This window comes from Limulus polyphemus, unplaced genomic scaffold (genome assembly GCF_000517525.1).
Source record: "Limulus polyphemus unplaced genomic scaffold, Limulus_polyphemus-2.1.2 Scaffold233, whole genome shotgun sequence".
In the NCBI taxonomy this organism is placed as follows: domain Eukaryota; kingdom Metazoa; phylum Arthropoda; class Merostomata; order Xiphosura; family Limulidae; genus Limulus; species Limulus polyphemus.
In genome coordinates this window covers 77,190-99,652 of record NW_013665843.1, presented here as the reverse complement: position 1 = coordinate 99,652, position 22,463 = coordinate 77,190, and the positions used below count along the sequence as shown (strand labels likewise).

At 35.0% G+C, this 22,463-nt stretch overlaps 1 protein-coding gene across 1 annotated transcript in view; it reads right to left on the bottom strand.

Annotated features, from left to right (window-relative positions):
- The window catches only part of LOC106478617 (golgin subfamily A member 4-like), a 239,261-nt gene extending 221,127 nt beyond the window's left edge, over positions 1–18,134 (bottom strand). Inside the window, exon 1 of the mRNA XM_022382242.1 lies at positions 17,631–18,134. Within this exon, the coding sequence (XP_022237950.1) occupies positions 17,631–17,708 (78 nt within the window). The 5' untranslated portion in view covers positions 17,709–18,134. The remainder of the gene's footprint in view (positions 1–17,630) is intronic.
- Positions 18,135–22,463: the final 4,329 nt, after the last annotated feature.

The window sequence follows — 22,463 nt, the reverse complement described above, 5'->3', positions numbered from 1 at the left end:
TTGATACCATAGAATTCCACTATAATGTATCAAGTGTAGTAACTAAGCTGTATTTGGGTCTAAAAAATATGAATTTTTGAGCAAACTAAAGACACAACTTACCTCCTTGAAATCTTGGTTCGAAAGAATGTGATGGCATCCTAACACATGTAAAGGGCTGAGAAAGCCACTAGGGGACATTCTGAGCTTTTGATTGGTTATTCACATGTCATATATTGAAGTAAGTGTATATAAAGGACCATTTCCAAAAATGGAAAGAGGTGAGGCAGGGTCACCGTGTTTGACTCATTATATGAGTGATATCTCTGTAAACTGAATAGATATTAGGTTCTTATTTTATATTACTGCTTGCCAATATCGTTAATTTGTGTTCCTAATTCGTAAAAAACTATAGACTTAGTATTTTGACATCACAAATATCAAATTTGAACCAATGTTGCATTCAACATCCCATGTGCGACACAAAAATCAATGCTTAACTTTGTTTTTCTAATACTTACTTTTAAATTAAGATATTGAATAAGGTATAATACTAATATTTGAAATATAATCTACAGTTTGATACCACACTTATTGACATAAATTCATGAAATAGTAGTTAAATAAAACTTTGAATGTGAGTCAACAAACGCAATGACATGGCCTTTCATCCGTGGCCCATCTGGAAAGGGTTAAAGGCTGGACCATTAATTTCATGTACCTCTATAACATCAAATACTGACAAAGCAGTTAACATTCCACGCTGTTCTACAAAATTAAAATACTTTCTGGTGTTTGAAATCAAACTGTGTACTTTATCATTAATTTTGATAAGCTCATCTGTACTCTGTTTGGAGATTGTTATCTCGCTGTGAATGTAAACCAATAACTCTGTAGTATCATCCTTCACACTCCCCAGTTGCTCCTTTGTTGGGTAAAGCTAATAACACACTCAACTTGTCTGTCTGGAAAGCCTTGCTATGATAGGCATAATTTCTGCTAGGATGTAAATAATGCCCATTAATTAAAAGTTATAATTTTCGTAAATGAAACTCAGAGATACAGGCAACCACTGAGTGAGAAGTTTGGAGGGATAAGTACTCCATTTGTATTGATAGACAGCCAAAGAAGAAGTGCAAATGGAATGGGCTAAATGTGAAGCTACTCTGCAAGAAAAACTGGAACTCCTTGCCAAAGACCTGACAAAAGCCAGGTATGAAGATGGAGGATGGACGGCATGGGGTGGAGCACTGATGAGTGGAGTTGACAGAGCAGATCAGGAAGGAAGGGAAGAGGAAGGACCGCCTGTAGTTGGAACAACCAAGGAAACCAATGTTGAGCAGGCCAGAAAGGAGCAATCAGAAGGACCATGCATGGAGGAGGGAAACCATCTGGTGAAGTAAATAGATGAGAGAGTAAACATAAAGCAACAGATGAGACCAATCCTGGATGAAGGCATTAATAGCCAAGGCTTGAGGATGAGGAACAAGGGACCAAACTGAGGTCATATGTGATAGAGAGTGGTGGCAAAGGCTTCGATATGTGGCATGCCCAGATGCAGACAGAGCCACCAAAAAATGGTAGAATGCAGGGACTACTTCATGGAATAAACTAAATCTGGTCAGGAAAGGTAGTCAGCTACGAGCTTGAAAGCACCCGGTACATGACATGCCATCAAACGAATGTGATGTGTGTGGGTCCAATAAATAAGATCCATAGTGTGAAAACATTGGGATCTGGCTGGACCTGGTGCCACCTTGTTGACTTATATAAGCCACCATGGTAGAATTGTCAGAATGTATCATAACCAGCTGGGGGCTGGCAAGAGAAAAAAATTTATCCAAATCCCAGAAATTTGAGTACACTGATGTGAAGAGAACTCTCCTCCTCAAACCAATGACTCGAAACCTCCTGGTGATCCACCCAGGCACCCCAGCCCTGATGGGATGCATTTATGAACAAATGTAAATCTGGCCATGGAGGTGGAAGTGGGACCCCTGCTGATATGTGGGCCCCGTTCAACCACCATAGGAGATCATCTACTAGGGATATAGAAGTATCCAAGGGATCCTGGGCAAAGCTCCATTGATCATGAAGGTCCCATTGAAGAAACCACATATGGGCCCTGTCCAGGGATATGAAAGCAGTCATGGAGGACCATACCTCAAAAGCAATAGAACCTTGAGAGCTGTAAGTGACGGAACAGACTGGGCTTTCCGAACAGCCTGTTCCATATAATGGAGCAGGAGAGGAGAAGGTTGGACCCAACTGAGATGGGTGTTGAAGAAAACACCCAAATGGATAAGGTATTGGGTAGGACAAAGGAAAGACTTCTACAATTTGACCAATCAGTCCACCCGCACAGCTTTGGCCAGGAGCTGACAAGCCAATTCCCAATCAGAATGAGCAAAAACAAGCCAGTCATCCATATAAACAAGGAAGCCCAACACCATGGCATGACTATGTCGAGCAAAGGAGCAGACTACACGACAGAACATGTATGGTGTTGAGGTTAGGCAAAAAAAGTATTGAGCAAAACTGGTACACAACCCCCAAAGGACAAACTGAAGATATGAATGGGAACGATCTGCCACAGGAATGTGTAGGTAAGCATTGGAAATGTCCACTTTGGTCATCCAGAGACCTGGAGAAACTGTACACCAAAGAGAAAGGTATGTTTCCATGATAAATAAAGGTGTGTGAACATAATGATTAAGACTGGATAGATCGATGACAGGATGCCAGTCCTCGATCTTCTTGGAATCCACAAACAAGCAGAAGTAAAACCCCCATGAACCTAGTGCAGCTGGTTCAATAGCCTGTTGTGCGAAGAGGCCCTGAACTGCCTCGAACAGACCCTGGTGTGTTGAGGAATCCTGAGGAGAAGGGATGGGAACACTGGATAATGGAGGAAGGGTAAGAGGATAAAGTAACCCTCTGAGGGCACCTTGTGAACCCAGACATCACCAAGAAAAGATCCCAACAGATGAAAAAAAATTCAAGAGATGAACCCCCACTGGTCCTGAACCAACCAAATAGCCACTAGTACTGCTATTGGTGGATCATGTGTCATCAAGTAAATCATCGAACCATGTCCCCGTGGGAGGGTGGGACAGGAAGAGGTTGGGAAGGGGAAGGTCAGGGAGACAGGAATCAATGCCGCACTCAGTCCTGATTACGACAAACAAGCTACCAAGCTAGTAAGAGTAGAATGTTAACGAGCCAAGGCCACCTGCAACTCCAAAGACCCAGGAACTGAGTCAAACACATAAAACTGCACAAATGGTGCCATGCAAAGGTCCCTCAGATAAGGAGCCTGGAGACTGGTCCGTGCCAAAATCGCATCACAGTCCAAGAGGTCCTGACAACAAACAAACCACATTTGAAGCATGAGAGCCTAAGACAACAGATGAACCAATGTAGAAGTAAGGATGGAGAGAATTTCAGCAGAAAACCCCTTATGGTTCCTGTGAAGAGCCTCTGACTGAAGATGAACAACAGATGAACCAACAAAGAAGTAAGGATGGAGAGGATTTCAGCAGCAAAACCCTCAGGGTTCCTGTGTAGAGCCTCTGACAGAAGGTGAAGGGAAGAAAGGTACCTTAGCAGGGCTGTGAGGGTGAGACAAAAGTGAGAAAATTGGGCTTGGGTAAGTTGGACAGGGTAATCTGGGTTCCCCCCAAATAGGTAGGACAGACCCCAACAACTGTTGGACGAGAAAGGGAAAGGTCTAAGGCCATAGGAAATAGGCATAAAAGACAAAACATCACATACCTGAGATATACAGTCTGAAAATCTCTTCAGCTTGGCCTGGCCCAAAAGGCTCAGAAGGAAGTGGGGCCAAAGTAGGCAAGAGAGGTTGGTTGATATAACGCTCAATCTCCCAGCAAATGAGTGACAATATATCCCACAATGGGTTGCCTCCAAATGTGGCTGAAAATTCGGCACCAGACACAGGCCAAGTACCCAAAGTGGTGACTGTAACTTCAGAATTCATAAGTGGGAAACATGAGGAAGTAATGCTTTATTAAAATATTGACTGCACAACTGTGAAGTTTAGTAAATAAAGTTAAGAAAAAAAACACTTCAAGGTAACTGAACAATCTAAAAAAGAACGTCTAAACTCAACAGCTGCTAAACAAGAAGTGTTAGTTCGGTAGTGGTGCATAGAGGGAGTCACATGCATCACGTGATAGTAGTGCTCTCCTATTGGTGGACAGGTGATGCATGATGATTTGCATGAGAGAAGTGTTGGAACTTTGGATTTCAATAGAGGGAGGATGAAGGCTTGTGGCATGCATTTCTGAAAATTTTGAATATAGAGAGCAACACAAAACAAGAAAAGCTAATCTTGTGAGAGAACCTTATTGGAAAAGAATTCTATACCATCTGCATAAAGTCCCACACTGATTTACTGTTCAATGGGTTACTATAAGTAGCAACAACAGATGCTAGCCAGGTGTGAGGACACAATCACAACTGGTGCTGTCCCTTTGTATTTTTCTTAAGTTCAGCATGGAAGGTAAAATATATATATACTGCAAAAACAGTCTTGTGGCAAATTACACCTCAAACAATGAACACTGAGGAGGGGCAGATGGGCTTAACAATTTCTTTTAATGACTACACAATGCAGAGTTTGGGAAAAGTATTTTCTGTCAGGCATTCCCAGTCATGTGGTGGGTTCCAATGTGTTCACTATATATTCATAGTGGTATAAGAATAGTGATGAAGAAGCTGAAAGAAAAAAGAATAATCAAGAGCTCACCAACCTAGAGCCTTTAGAAAGATTGTAGAATGGTAGCTGGGGAAAAAATCCAGAGACAGATCAAACTACAAAGTGGTGTAAATAGTAGGACACAAAGTTGTGTGTTGTCCACATTCCTGCCTGCAAGATTTCATCCACAGTAAGCTGATGGCTAGAGGCAAGAGAAGCCATTAATAATGAACTTGATGAGAGGTGAAGTGAATAAAAGTAAATAAGCCAAATGAGCTGTGTAACCTAACTTGTTGAAGTGTAAGGAAATAAGTTAGAGAGAAATCTCACAGCAAAAAAAAAAAGATAATGCTGATTACCTTGAAAGGGGGCAGTAAGAGCAAGGCTGGGTATAAAGTCAAGCTGTTCCTGAGGTAATGAGTGCAGGAAGTGTCCAAGACAAAATGTCAGAGTGACTTCTCCCAAAGCCAAAAATAGAAAGAAAATACGCCTTTAGAGAAAAATAGTACAGAGGAGGTGGCCAAAGGTTGAAATGAATTACATATGGGAGTACTGAGAACTAAACAGATATTTCACTCCAGAAAAGGAAACAGAATAATTTGAAATGGTTGGAAGAGATCCATAAGAACCAGAAAAAAGAATAATGGCCAGGGAAGAGACAAAGTCATTGACAAACATTAGGAAAGTTGCTGGAAAACTACTAATTCAGAACATCCATAGCCAGAACTGGACTGGTGATCAGAAATGTGAAAACCTGGTGGAAAGAAGAATTAAAAAACATTGATGAGAGAGCTACTAAAATGAGAACAAAACCATGGAAACACTAGAAGATATAGAGACAACACCATAGAAAGGATCTGACCTAATCAAAACAACTGATCTGCCACCAAGTTCAAAGCTCCTGGGACATGACAGATCAACAATCAAATATAGTGGTGATGCACTAAAAAGAGAAAGTCTAAAGTAAAAAGAACCAAGAGGTAAATCAAGTTATTATCAATTATGCCCATATCCTCCAGTTGTTTCAAGTGTTTTGCTATTATACACAGACACATCCATACATAGATAATCAAGAAGATTGCAAGAGAAAGCATCTGCACTTCATTACATTCTTATCTTACCCATATGCAGATTACATTTTCTGTCTTGCATCCAGAGGAAGTTATTTTTGTACACGTTTTTACATTAAGACAAAATATTCACATAAAATAGCTGATGATCACTTAACAACAAGAAACTGTTCACATATAATTATTGGCACACATTTACATGTACAAGGATAGTAATGTTGAAGTAACTGCACTTTGTAATATTATGTTCATACTATGTCCAAATATAAAGATATGTTAAAAATAAGAGACTCATGAAAATATGTTAAAAAGATTTAATATCATTGCAAATACATGTATTATCATTAGCAGTAGTAGTACCTTCATAAAAATTAAGATATTTACATAAAGAATGGTATTTCATCAAGATATGAAACAAGTTCAGGAAATACAGATACGTTTAGGTTTCAGAAAAAGTTACAACAAATTAATAAAATTTTCACCATAAAAAATGCTTAGAGCAATGCAGCTAAGTTCTAACCAAAAAAATCTAAACCTTTACATAAACATTAAAAATGCTACAAGAAAAATATACTGTAAGAAAAAAAAGCAACTACAATAAACAGCAATATGAAAAATGACCACTTGATCAATCATGGTCACCCTTCCACATACCAAAACAAACTAAGCTGTAAAACAAATAACTGAGGTATAATATGATACTATATAAGTATATACTAATCCATCATTTCCCAAAGTGTGGGGCATGCCCCCCCAGGAGGGGGGCACAAAAGGTCTCATGAGGGATTTTTCATCAATGAGAATAATAAGTCATTACTACAACACATACAGCATTTTAATGTATATCTATGTATTACATCTCATCATTGAACTCACTCTTTCACTCATTTAAAGATGCCAAGAACCATATCTATTAAAGGTAGGCATGAATGAAAGCAGTTTGGGAAATTCCCTACTAATCTATATCATCAGGGAAAACATTTCAAAGCTGAGAAATAATTTTTGCAAACAACAAATCTTAATTCAGGCTTCTCAAGCCTAAACACATTGATCTCTAATATTCAAGTTTGTATCAAGAGTTTATTCATGTTAAAAAGAGCCCAGTACAGATAATGAAAAATATTACCTATAAAAAGCCTCTTTTGACACCAGTCAAACAGATCATCCATACAGAGACAGCTTACTAATCACCTTACAATCTTTAACACCTTAACAAAGTCACTTTTAGTTCTTCAAAGCTCCATGAAAAAAAAAGAAATCACACAGTACATTTATAAAGCCTTCCTATTCAACTGAAGCATTTAAAACTACAGTGTAGGTGTCACTATAGCAGCATATCTCTACACAATTTACAACATGTACCATCTGTCATTCTATCATAAGAACATAAGAAAAGTCTAGGTTACTGAAGGCCAACTGGCCTATCATGGTCGTCCATTAAAGAAACCAACCCATTCAAACCATAACCTCTCATATTCATACCAGCATACACCACATCCTCTTTCAAACTTTTCCACATATTAACAATTCTAACATGGAAAAATATGCCTATATCTGAATACTGGGCTTCCATATCTTATTCTCGTTTCCTCTAATATTTGGAATTTCATCCCAGATCTTATCTTTTAAGCAATCAAACAAACTTTCAACAGACATTTATTAAAGCTTCTAATTAAATCACCTCTAGTTTCCTTCACTCTTGAAAGAAGTTGAAGCCTTTGACTCTCTCTTCAAAGCTTAAATGTTTCAAACCAGGAATCATTCTTCTCATTTTCAACAATATTAATATTGCTCATACACCCTAAATGCATCAATTTCAATTTTTCCATATTGACACTAATTTCCCAGAGATTAATCCATTCAGCAAGGTTGTTCAAGTTCTACTGTATTAAAGAAGCATTTTCCAAAGAATCAGCAGCAAAACATTTGGAAATCTTAATGATTATACAGTAGTAAATATCATTGAGTGCTATAAATAATAGTCAACAAAAGTTCTAATAGAAACCCTTAAGATATCCCACTGATCATACTTTCATAATCAGAATGGTCCCTATTTATTACCACTCAAATTTCTACCTTCAAGCCAATGTTTAATCTAAATCCTAAGAATCTAACTTGTTAATTAATGCATTATGAGTAACTTTATTGAAAGCCTACATAGAAGATATAGAACATTAACTAGTGTATCCTCATCCAGGAAACAATAAACATAACAAATTCCATTATAGTGAGACAAGAAAACTCCTTCCTAGGTCCATGCTGATAATTTTTAGTCAAATTCCATTTTTCAAGGTACTTTTCCAAGTCATTTCTGACAATGGATTCCTATATTTTTTCTGTAAAAGAAATCATACAAAGAGGTCCTTGCACATAAGAAGTATATGTGTGATATTCAGTCACAACAGTGTTCAAAAGAAATTAGCAGATTCAGAAACATTATACAGAGAATAAAATGGACACAGACAGCAAAAGAAAAATAAGCAAACAAAAATGCTGAAATCTATCGAAACTGATCAGCTTCATTGTTCATTACATAGATTTCTCTGGCTGCTGCAGTAGGAGTGCAAAAGGAAAGCAAATCATATAAAGTGTTTTTCAATAAAATAAACAGTATTATGAGCATTAGAAAATTAAGAGGTATTACAGCTTAAAAACTATTCAAACAACAACTCCAACAAAGGAACCCATTTTTTACATTCTCCCAATGAAAAAAAATGTTTTCACCATCATTTGGTTTCTACTTAAAATTTCTGTCTACTTTTTACAAAAAAGTAGATACTACATCAAGAAACTCTTATAAATTGTTGGTTAAGCAATAAAAAACCTATGATGAAATCAAACTGACTAACAGGTATCAAAAGGTGATTTTCCAAACAATATACCAAGTTATGTCTTGAACATATTACAGCATTTTACTAGCAAGTAAAGTTAAGCTATTAGTCTAATAATTTCCTGATTCTCCTTGAGCACTATTTTTTAAGCATGTATCATACTAGCAATTTTCCAATTTGCATGAAGGTATCCAATTTCAAGAAAGTTTGTAAAGATAACAGTTAAATCACTAGGAACTCCTTGCAGAACTTTTTTAAACTGTTAGGTTAAATATCCTCATGGCCAGAGCTATACCCTCAAGTTTTCCACAGCAGTTTTTTCTTTAGAAAAACAGAATTTAAAAAGTGATACTCTACATCTTTAAAGAATTAATCATATTGGAAACCCTTTCTTCTTTTTTATTACAACAAACACAGTTAAATAAGCTGCTGCAGTTATTCACATTCCTTTCCTCTGTGACATATAATTATATTTACTTTTCAGTGGAAAAATCAACTGTAGAAAAATGTGTACATAATACCTCACCCTATTATGAAAGGTTAGCATATTACTACTTAAAAATATCCTAAACATCCCAAATGAAAGTTCAAAAGGCATGTATAATCAATAATTCAAAATAAGGAGAATAAGTGAAATGACAGAAATGATCTAATCTTACATGGATAGGCATCCACTTGTAAAATGCTGTCTCCTTTTGCAGAGTATCATCAGCAAGCCTTGCAGAACATGCATACAAACTCGGAAAATATAGAAATCAATCACTCAAACTCACATGCAACCCTGACAGTAGGAAAGGTCATGCAAAATATACGAGAATTTCAAATGCTCTGAATTCCAGTTTAACCACTATTTGATGAATGAAGTTCATGTTTGTTCTTTTCTTTACCAACCACTGTCTAAACAAGTATGATGTTCTGCCTACTTCCAATCTTCCCAAGTAATTCTCCATTCCTGAGAAGAATTCCATTTTATAATGTTAGAATCTCCTGTTATAAAACTATGAAAACCAGTTGTTAACCATAAGGTGAAAACTACTGCAACATAACAATATATATGCACATAATACATCCTAAGCAATACTTTGAATAGTCGGTTTTTCCCTTAGAAATTTGATAGGGTGGTATTTTGGCAAGTGAATTATTTGGAATCCTTGTCGATCCCTACTATTACGTACTACCATACTTAAGATTAGCTAGCTCATCCCCAATACCTAGAGAGAGAATTTTTAAAAGCTTTTAATGTGGCACCTTGTCAAATTGTTTCTGAAAACCCAGATATGCCAAACTTACACACTTACCCTTATCTACATAAACAGTACACTTTTCAAAGAATGTCAAAAGAATGGTAATGCAAGGTTTTCCCTTAGTGAAACCATACTGACTATCCAATAAAATTCTAAACTTTGTTAAATGATTTTGCAAAACATCTTTTATGAGGCTTTCCAAAACTTTTTCCCACAACTGATGTAAGACTAATAGGCCTATAATTACTAGGTCAATTTTTATCATCTCCCTTGAAAAGGAGTAGCATTAGGCAATTGTCTGACAATCCACTATTCAAGGACTTACAAAAAAATAGTAGCAATTGGCTCACAGATCCAATCCTTAGCCTCCTTCAAAACTCTTAGGAAAATTTTATATGGCCCAGGAGTCTTTTTGTTCTTAAAGCTTCCCAATTTTTTCTTAACAAGCTCAGAATTAATGTAATCATTTTGTTTGGTGTTGTTTCCATATATCAACTGTTTAAGATGAATATTGCTCAAATCTTAATTAATAAAACTGAAGAATAAGCAGAATTTAATAATGCAGCCATCTCATAACCATAAGATATAAGCCATCCTAACATTTTGTTATCCCTTAATGTATTCAACAAAATCTTTACTGTTAATTTTTACACTTTTTTCATACATCCTCCCATCATACCAGTCAACTTAAATTTGTGATGCTTTTCTTTAATTTTAGTCCTTATACCCTTTGTGAACAAACCTGGTTTTTTACCATTTAATTTCTATAAGGAATATGTTTATCTCAACCCTTTCATTGCAGGCAGATTGAATAGCACACATCATGACCTTTTAGTTATTTTCAAAATTTTATTAAATAAGTTTACTATTATCTATGTGAATGAAATTGACATCAAACTGCAAATTATAATTCAAATTTTAATATATGTTTCGATTTCTTAATTAAAAAAAAAAAAAAATAATAAGTATCAATATTTGTTTAGCACATAGCACCTCCTATTGTCTTATTGCTCAATTTATATTTCATTAAGCCGACCATAGTACGTGTACAGCGGTTAACGAATTAAAAACCCAAACTTGAGATACAGACGAGCTAATATATATATATTTAGCAAATCTAGTAATGGCTATTCCCATTACTCCATTCTTTTGAAACCTCTTGTCTAGTCCCATCTACTTCTTTTAACTATCAAGAGAAACAGCAGTTTCCTGTGTATGGAAATCTTACAGTCATTTGTAAATAGTTTGATGGAAAATGTCATAATTTCACCAAAACTGTTGAAGTGTGATGACTCAGTAGTTGCTCTGAACAGATAAGAGATTTTTTTTTAGTCATATATAGCTTGTTTAGAAACCCAGATAAAGTACAGAGGTTTTGTGTGCACTAACAGTGATCGAAATATTACATTCCCGAGTAATTCCACTTTGCTTGATAAATTTCATCTTTTTGGTTGGCTTTCCCAACAATGAATGCATGGTCCATCTGTATTCCTTTAGTTATGACAAACGAAAGTGAACATATTGCATGGAATAAATTAAAAAACAATTCATGAGGGAATGTAATCTTCCTGATAGCTTTCCCTCGAGTGAATGAAATTTTATTTCATTATTTTTATCCTTGGCTAATACAGTAAGTTGATAATTATTTTGTTTTCTAAAATGTATATTTTAAGCATATAAAAATTAATATCTCTCCACTCGGAACAATAAACAAGGCTTACAGTGATCAGGAATGCATGGTCCATTCGTATTCCTTTAGTTATGACCAATGAAAGTGAACATATTGCATGGATTAAATAAAGAAAAACAATTCATGATGAAATGCAACTATACATGAGGGAAGGTAATCTTTCTGATAGCTTTCCCTCGAGTGAATGTAATTTTATGTCATTATTTCTATCTCTGACTAATATAGTAAGTTGATAAATATTTTGTTTTCTAAAATGTATGTTTTTAGCCTACAAAAATTAACATCTCTTTACCCTCCACTCAGAAGAATAAAAGTGAGATAAGGCAAGGCTTAGCATATACGACATGAGCACAAAATCTCATAACACTGTAAGTACTCAAAATCTTTGTTTTTAAGTATTTTTTATTTCTTCTTCTGTTTTTTAATAAAAATAACTAAAATTTAAGCAGTTGTGAGTAAATATATTTGTTGGTTGATGAATAATTTTGTATGCCTGTACCACTAAATTCCAAACATCCCAGAATGACGATCAATACTGAAATACTTGCAATGTTTATTGGATTGACTCCAAACCATATAATAAATGCTTTCACAGTTTCAAAGTTCAATCTTATTACTCTGGGGAATTCTCATTGTAAACACTGTAGGATATATAAGCTGATAAATTCCATATCATGCTCTCGGAGCAGGGGTCAAGTCAGCTTATTTCTTCACACATGCCTTGTTGCTCACAAGAGTATTATATTACAGTGTTACGTAATCAGTCTAATGGCACAAGCAGTGATTTGTTGCTATATTTCAGCAGATTTCTACTTCAGTCATTGACAGTAGAATAAACACAGAAAATAAATGTGAAATGTTTAACAGTTCAAACTCTCAAGTGAAGTACTTTGAAACATCATGACCAATAGTAAGGAAAGAAGAGTACAGCTGCTCACTTTATGTCTGATTTTACAACTTTTCATTAAACTTTGATAATTTATCTACTAGTTTAAGAAAGAAATATATTATTATGATAGAGATATTAACTCTCTCAACACGAGCTTGGTCAATTTGACCGACCATGTGACCTTTGTACTCGTTTAAAGTCTTTATAGATTTAATACTTGTAGTGAAGTATTTTTAATAAATAAAGATTTGTCCATGAATATATTGAGTATTTGCTTTGTATAGTCTGTGTGAAAAGTAATTTTCATGTTAAAATTAAAAATACTTTTCCTCATCCCAAAAATCTTAAATTTCCTTTGTGTAACTCCTAAAACCTTGTAAATGCATTTTAAACCTCGTAACCACCAGAAAAAAAATATCAAAATAAATCTAAATTGCTTCTTTTTTTCTTTCTAGAATGACTTCAAATTGTAACATGAAACTACATTCATTTATCTTAAGTAGCTCTAAGTTAGTAACAGTATACATCTATTTATAATTAAACTTTATTGTTTTATTGCCCTTTGAACCATGTCTAACTACTATCCCCACCGTTTTAAGTTGTAAATCACTCTGAGATTGTGTGGCTCATGTTACGCTAATGAATTACATTATGCACGAACTACTACAAGCTGCTCGCGTGTGTGCCTCATGAAACATTTTTATTGTAATATTATTATTATTTATTTTACCTAATCTAATCTTAACTAACCTAAAAGGTTCCCTATTTTTACATTTTAGTTACTTTTATAATTATACATAAGGAATAAACATGAAAAATAAGAAATAAAATACTTAAACAATCTTCTTTTTTCTTGCTGTTGATTATTGAAGAGAGTTAACTAATGGTAGTAATGCACTTAATTTATATTTAATTAAATATTGCACCAAAAATGCAAAAAGTAGATAAATTCCTTAACTTCTCAAAATTTTTCTGGCCTTCTAACTATGGGAGAAAAGTATTTACAAATTCATCCAAGCTAGTCGTTAATTATCTCACGGGAACTATGTTGGTACTCAGAGTGAAATGACATTTAACCGTTCAGAACATAACATTATACAATACATCATTTGATAAATGAAAACCTTGGCTTTCTATTGGTTTTAAGTAATATATAATAAAACGTAAGAGAGAACTATTAATGAATTCTGAAAGAGAGAGTGTGGCAGGAGGGTTTGATTTTCTATTCAATAGCTCTGTAACCAAACAAAATTGAAGACTATAAAAATTATGGTTTGTCTGAGGAATGACGATTTTATAGAGAGTAACTTATATTTAATTTTGTACTTTTTTGAGGGGTGGTGGATAAAATAGGAAAAATGACATGCTAAAAGAAACTGTGTCATGTGGGTCACACTAGGGGAAATTAAGAATTTTTTTACATTACTTTGCAAAATTAAGAACTTAAAACTTATATATTATTAAAATATGGATTATTATCTAAGATTTTATGCTATTCTAATTGGTATAACATAAAAAAAAATTAGTTTAATAAAATTTTGAATATAAGACACTAAAATATTGTGTTATGCACAGTAATGGATACCTGCAGCAATGGGGTAACAGATAAAATAAAATATTTTACTGAAAATTTATTTATGAAGTTTTGAAGGCTACACAAATGAAATTTAAAATTTTTGGGACACAGAAAAGTATTTTTAATCTTAATTTAAAATTCACTTTGCACTTAGAATAATCAAAGTTAACATTTTCTAACACTAAAAATGTATTTCCGATAGGTGCTTACCTCTCTCACCCAAAGCTATCTCGACCTTGATTTGCCCTCTAAGCTTTGCTAAAATTTCCAACAGCGTACATGTGCTGATCATGTGACTACCCTGCACCAATCATACTGTGTCACCTATACTTTTGAGAATTGACAGATACAAACTAGAAACTCCAGCATATCAGTGGGGAAGAAGGGCAGGAGGTAAGTAAGTGTAAGAAAATGTTAGCTTCCAAAACAGTACAACCTCTTCTCACCCAAAGCTATAATCCTTCATTAAAAAGGTGGAAAGGCTGGTGAAGGTTCATCATTAATCAAACAAGTGGAGAACAACTGCCATGAAAGAACAGGTGTGCCATAATTAGAAGGCTCAACATTAGCCAAATAAGCAGAGAATAACCACAATGAAAGAACAGGTGTGTCAATTAGAAAAGGAGGCATCCCTGAGGGGTATAGCACTACTTCTGGAACATATATGCTATTTGCCCAGTAACAAACACAGGAAGACATATAGAGCAGAATGTAATAGTCAGGAACCATGTTATGTAATACAGATTCCAACCATGGACAACAGATAGTACCTAAGTTGTTCACATACGTAACAAGCATGAACACATGACATAATGATAGGTAGAATTGAGGAAGGTGCCTGATAATCTGATATAAGTATACATGGCTAGGGCTAAAGAACTGTAAAATCTATAAGAATAGGCACAAAACATCCAGGAGAATCACCTTGGTATATGTCAGATTAAGTCAAGTGCAGTCCATCTGGGCAGAAAATATCCAGTGCAAGTGTCTTGCATAAAATTGTCTGTTTGATATATCAAGAAAAATGATGTGACAATAAACCCACCTAGATGAGAGGTAGAATTCCATGGTGAAGCAAGGAGTCTCCAGATAAGTATACAGCCAGGACAGATCTATGATATGACTCTAATCTCCCATGTTTGTGGAGACAACAAATAGACAGGAGTAGAATCCCAGTCAAGTGGTCACCACCCATTCAATAGCTCCAAGTGTAGTAGGTCTCGAACAGACTTAGCAAGACGACTGAATGAGGTACGATCCCGAGGAGAAGGGAAGGAGATCTAGGAAGTGGATGAGGAGAAAGTCAAACGGAAGGCAGAAACCCTCAGATAGAATCCATAGAACTATCGTGAAGTGTAGCCAAAAAACACATAAACAAAACATACTTAAAGAAAGTACACATTACTAACAACCTAACAACACTTATAAACGTGAAGTCTACAAAATACAGAAAAACAACAAACCTACAAAACTATTAAATTCAACCTAAACATAAAACAATAAGTAATACCTAATGTACAAAATCACTAAACAAACTAAGATAAATGATTATGAAATATCGAAGTGATAACTCAGCCCAATGAATCTATAAGACAAAGCACACAAAATTAAAACCTACCCTGAAGAACATGAGAATAAAATGGGACTCTGTGAACAAAAACTAAAGTTTAAAAAATGCTTAGAGGGCAACTCAAAGTTGAAATAGCTTTGTGTGAGAGAAGATAGTACCATTTCGGAATCATGGTTAAAATAAATTTTTTCAGTGTTCCACTTCTTTGCAGAATCTAATTTTTAATAATGCAAATATAGCAAGTATTGATCTTTCTCACTCTGTACATCAATATCCTGTAGCAAGAAACCACTGATTTTTCTAACGACTTTTTGCATGTGCAGATATAACAAATGTGCTGTCTAAGCATGTATTTACTAATTTAATGTCATTTACTGTATAAAAAATAACCCTCACACCTTCTTATCTGAGTGTCTAACTATGGTGGAAAGAACAAATAGTCATTCTTATTTGTGTATAGAATATTTAATTTCCTGGAAAAACGTAGTTATTGTGTTTCGTAAAGTGTGGTCTTTTTATATGCACATAAAGTTTGTTTGTTTTTGAATTTCGCACAAAGCTACATGAGGGCTATCTGCGCTAGCTGTCCCTAAGTTACCAGTGTAAGACTAGAGGGAAGGCAGCTAGTCATCACCACCCACTGCCAACTCTTGGGCTACTCTTTTACCAACGAATAGTGGGATTGACCATCACATTATAACGCCCCCACGGCTGAAAGGGCGAGCATGTTCAGTGTGATGGGGATTCAAACCCGCGACCCTCAGATTGCGAGTCGAGGGCCTTAACCACCTGGCCATGCCGGGCCTTGTACATAAAGGACACCAACATATTGCATAGAGTGCACAGATGGATTACTAAAGTATCTTACTTGAATAATTTATAGAACAGCATGAGATTTCTTAAACCTCAGGTGATAATTAAATTATTTAAGGTTCGAAACACCACTTGCAAACTTTTATTTCTTGGTTAGTTATAAAATTGTGGAATGGTTGCTTGATTTGGTGTATGCAGTTGGTTTTAAATCTTTAAACTTAAGTAAAAGGCTATTTTGAATTCATTACATTTTAGGAGGTAGATGGGGTGACTTTGTTAGAGAGATAGATCTTACATTACTTTTCTTTTTATGCTCTTAAAACTTTTAACCAGGTTACTATTTAAATTACATTTATTATTAATAAATAATGAACAATATAAAACTCAAAACAGACCTTTCATAGACCTCACTAGGTACATTTTACTAGTCAGAAAAATTCCTAATTATCACTACAGTATTTAATTCTTTGAAATAATGATTTTATTGTGTCTGAGAAAACAGTTGCAAAATTATCAATTAACTGCAGGAGTTGTTCAGTAAACTAAATTTCGGTAAATTTATTAATGCAAAACTGCTTAATAACTTTACAATTTGGATACAGACTAGGATATAATTACACATTTAATCAACAAAACAGCTTCATTAATAAAATAATTACTTCATCACATTTTTATGCATTTGGCTTAAAGATGATTTAGTGTAATTACAAGTGTGCTAGGAGATCAATAGGATAAAGGCCTGTTTTATTCATGCTCTTTCCTACATGCAGTGAGATGAGAGGACACAAATTCAAGACTTGGGAAAGACAAGACAGGCTTCAGTAAAGACAGTGTTTTTTTTCTAATACTGTTATTAGTTTATGGAACTGGTTTCCATGATAAGTAGTGCTAGTGGTGACCAGAACTTCAAATGATTTTAAGAGAGGAAGCATGAAATTCCTGAAAAATAAAAAGTGGTTTTTAAATTTTTACTTTTACAAAGGTTTAAAGTGCAAAGACAGACTTGAAAGTGATGGGTCAAATAGTCCCCTGCTGTGCAAATATTAAGATGACATAAGTGCAGAATTTATCTAACATTATACATCATAACAACTTTCTGACAACTCAAAAATAAGTTTAATAAATAATTCTACACAAGAATAGTATTCGTTCTTTTATCTCATGGTAGTAAACATTACAATCATCTAATTAAAAATGTAACCATTAAAATTTTCTCTACTTAAAACTAAAAGTGACTAAGTTACACCCTACCCGAGTCTGAATGGGGAATGGCACATTTGGGAACTGGCGAACTTCTTCTACTACTTTTTCTCTTAACCTCTTTAACATTTTAGTTAAATCAAACTCTTCTGTTACAATCACTATTATTAGTAACAGTATTGTCAGTAATCACCGTAACCTATAGTACACAGTACTACTACTCAATAATAGAGTAACTTCGTCAACTTCAGTCTTCAGAGTAAGACTCGAGTCTGAAGAGATCCAAAACTTCTGTTATTAAAATGACTATAGAGTAAATATTGAAACACACAGCGTTAAAGTTTCTTCATTAGAACATCAAAACAAATCCAGGTCTCAGTGGTATTAATCCGAAATTTACAAACATTAGGGATATTATAAAATTAGAAAACAGTCCAATGTAAATAACACGTCCCCTGTCGTGTTTGCAACGCTACCTGAAAAAACGAAACTTACGCATCAGTGGGGTATATGAAACATTTGAGTTTGTTTTCTAAAGTTACATACATTGCTTAATAAACGAAATGATTTAAATGAAAAAGAACCAGCTACCTTTCACATCATACTCCGATTAGAGACAGTATGACACTTTCTGCTTCAAGGGTATTTTTGAGAACAATTGAAATAATGTTTTGTTTTAACATGTATCTATATAAATATAATAACACTGTTCATGTAACTACTTCGCAGGGTGAGGACAGATCTTCATCAAAATTAATATGGAGGTTCAATAGGTCCATGGGGAGATAATTACAAATTTTCGGTTTTACATTTTATGTTTTGCTGTTTTTATGGACGATTTTGTGTTTTTTTACAACTACTTCTCACCTTGTAAATGGATCTTCAGCACATTTGGTAAGGAGGTTCAATGAAGCCTTGGAGAAATATAAACAAATGTTTAGTTTTGCATTTTGCGGTTTTTACAGGCATTTTTTATCACTACTTCGCCCCTTTTTGATGGATCTTTACCAGATTTTGCATGAAGGTTTGTTGAGAGATGCATACAAATGATTAGTTTTGTGCTTCGTTTTTTTGCGGTTTCTATGGCGTTTTTGCGTTTTATCACTATTTCGTCCCCTGTTGATGGATCTTCACCAAATTTGGCATGAAGGTTTCTTGAGGCCATGTGGAGATACATTTTGTGTTTTGCATGAATTTACACAACTTCCGTCTAAGGGGCGGGTACTCCATCTAGTCTATATAAATATAATAGTACTGTCTGTTGTATGTCCATGTAACAACTTCTCAGGATGTGGATGGATCTTCACCAAATTTGATAAGGAGGTTCATTAGGCTCATGCGGGGGTACATACAAATTTTCAGTTTTGCATTTTGTGTTTTGCTAGCCTTAAAAGAGCTGAGGGACGATTAGCTAGACGGAATGAAAAGCTCGACTAGTACTATTACCAGACTGAATACCATGCAGGCACAGCTCATAGTCAACAACATTTCCCAAAAGAGTGCAACCATTGTGCGAAGAAGAAACAACTTCAGAAGTATTGACAAGCTGCTTCTTCCAGAAATATTTAATCAAATACTGAGCTGTTCCAAGAAGAGAGAAATAATTCACAAAAGATACCCATTTTCATACACAATAAAACAATTGCCAGAAAGACTAGCATGAGAGAATATAACTTACATAAGCCCTGAGACTAAACCATACAGGTCTCATTGGAACTTTTGCATCTAAAGTCTGGTATACTGCAAAGAAGATGTGAAACCCAGATGGGACAAAAAGGTACTGGCAATCAGTCATTCCCAAGTCAAAATGAGTAGCCATTTTGCAAGAGTCACATGATGACATCTCAGTTGGACTTCTCAGAATGAAGAAGACACTTGACTGACTTCACAAAAGGTTCTACTGGAGTGGCATGAGAAAAGATGTGGAAGAATGGTGTCGCGCATGTAGAGTATGTATGTGATACAAAAATGGGGCACCTAAACTGAGGAGAGCGACACTTGAATTGTATTAGGTTGGAGCACTACTGGAGAGAATATCATTTTGACATCATGAAACCATTGCGAAAAACTGATACCGGAAACAAACATACACTAGTAGATGTGAAATATTTTAAAAGGTAGACAGAAACTTACGCAATCTCAAATGAAAAAGCAACCAAAGTAACAAAACTGGAGGTTGATCAGTTCTTCACAAGAGTTGTCTTACCCATGGAATTTCACTCTGACCAGAGGAGAAACTTTAGTCAGTAGTATTTCAAGGAATGCCGTGAATTACGAAATATCAGAAGATCAGACCAATACCATTTCACCCACAATCAGATGGTATGGTAAAGTGTTTCAACGAGACAACTTGCTAAATTTAGTGAAGAAAACCATACCAATTTGGAACTAAAACCACCAGCACTACTCATGGTTTACAGGATTTTTGTGCATGAATCTATAGGCTATACATCCACCAATGGACCACCCAACAATATTTCCCTATAGTTGTGGCTATTTTCTCACATATTGCTTAGAAGTTCAAGAGCGAATAAGGAATTTAATTTGATCATCAGAGGACCACTGGATACAGACCTGCCAGATAATAGTACAGACTTTGTAAGGAATCTGCAGGAACAACTGGCAGAAGTATGCCAGCTTATAAGAGAAAACCACAACTTAACTGGAGATGCAATGAAGTAGTGCTATATTGTCAAGTCACATTCACATCACTTTAATGCTGGATATTTTGTCTGGTTCATAACCCTCATAGAAAGAATGAAAGTCTCCAAAGCTGCAGGGTGACTGGGAAGGTCCTTATAAAATCGCATAACAGCTTCCAGATATCATGTTCTGAATAAAGGGTGGATGCCAGAAGAGATTAAAAGTGGTCCATGTCAACTAGCTATGGAGGTACTACGATCCTGGGACATACACTTGGAACAGAAACAATGGAGGCCAGAGAAGAGGTGAAGAAGTTGACATTCCAGGTGAACCTGATAAAGGCATTATCTGTTGCTCAACACCTGCAGTCACTTCACCCCTACTCGAAGATGAAGAGCAAGTAATTAAAAGATCTACTCAGAAGTCAAGAGAAACTCAATGTCTTTGAGTCAGGTGAAATTTAAACAGTAGGAAGTGTTGTGAACAACTGCAATAATTGTTTATTTTCACATTTATCTGACCTATATTATTGTTTGTTTATAAAGTTTTGCATTACAATTATCTGTGTTCTAACATATAATCAGTTTTTCATTTTAATTAAGAACTATATATAGATTAAGAGTTATATAGCACAGAAAGTGAAACTTTTGGGAGTTTCATAGTCTCTTCAGTGAGTCAATCATGAGTCTGGTGTCTGAGAAACTACTTGATTGTGTAGCCTAAAAACTAGAATAGTAACATATTTGTAACAGGTGAGCCAGAAAGAACTGATACGGGTTGTCTGGCCTCAAGACACTCTGGAGAGAAATGATTTTGGGCCAGAAAACATGACGTTTTATACATAATTTCATGTTGTTACGTATCTGCTCGTTTGATAATTTCCCGTAAAAATTCTTTCCGAGAAACTTCAGCGATACAAGTCCTTTCTTAATTAAAACTAGTTTATTCTTTCTCCTTACAAACTTTGTAATACACTTAATTTCCACAGTCACTTTAAATTAAACACACGCTATAATACACAACGATTCACGCATTTTATTTACAGTCACTACCGCTGACTTGACTCATTTATCTGTCTCTATCTCTCTATCTGCTATCCAATTCCGATTAATTGTCTGGCTTTATCTGACGCGCTTATATACAGGAATAGAGGGCGTCTAGCACATACTGGATTATTCGTGATGTTCCCGGATCCTTCTAGAAACTCATCACGTGTTACCAGAGTCACGTGACTTCCGCTGTCGTAACAATGTGTTATTGCAATTTATTAAGTAGCATCCCAGGTCCAGTCCACAAGTAGGTCATTCACTGAATTGGTTTAATTTTGCTGAATCACTGCTGACTCCTTGAACAAAAACCTAAACTGAACACTAATTGGATATGATCAGAAGCTGTTAAATGGCTGCCTCTTTCCATGTATCTCTCCTTTTTGTTAGCGAAATTAATCCAAACTTTACCCTCTGCTACGATAGCATCTGTTTATACAGTTAAGATCAACTGTATGATATCGCAATTCGGGACGCATCTCAGTCACTTGTATATAACCATTTCCTTTTTTGGACAATGTTCTTTAGGAAGTTTATTAAATGTGCATATCCTTGCGGCAACTGACAAGTATGTATGGCATACATAGACAATTCATTTTTCTTTATCCTAGAAGTATTTTTAATTTCTATGAAATATTTAAAATCCTTCATGTTATTGTTTTGGAAAGTGAAATATTTTGTGCAAGTAGCTTATAAACCAATTATTAAATTCATTGTTGTTTTAGTTGGACCAGCAGAACAACATTTTAACAGTAAATATTGAATTTTTGGGTGTAACAAATTCAGTAAAGTGGTCCATTTATGTTTGATTTTATCAATAAATACTCAAACTTAGATTTAGCAATTTTATACAATATAATTTTCATTTATGGCTAGCTTCTTCCAGGATCCTATCTATTATGTGACCTCTTGTGACCATTACTACTGTCATGAGAGATATTAGTGGGTCAAACTTTTCTCTGGTCAGTTTGATTTAACTTTAAAAAGAGAGGGGGTTGGAATAGATTCAAACTTGGTTTACAAGATTCTCATTTAATAAAAATAATACTAATATTGTTAACTATACTATTGTTAACAAACAAGAGGAACGAGAAAATAAACAAGAAGAGAGACTACAGCAGTAGTTGGAGGAGAAAGAAAAGAATCAAGAAGAGAGACAACAGCAGTGGCAAGAAAACTTGCAACAGTGTCAGCT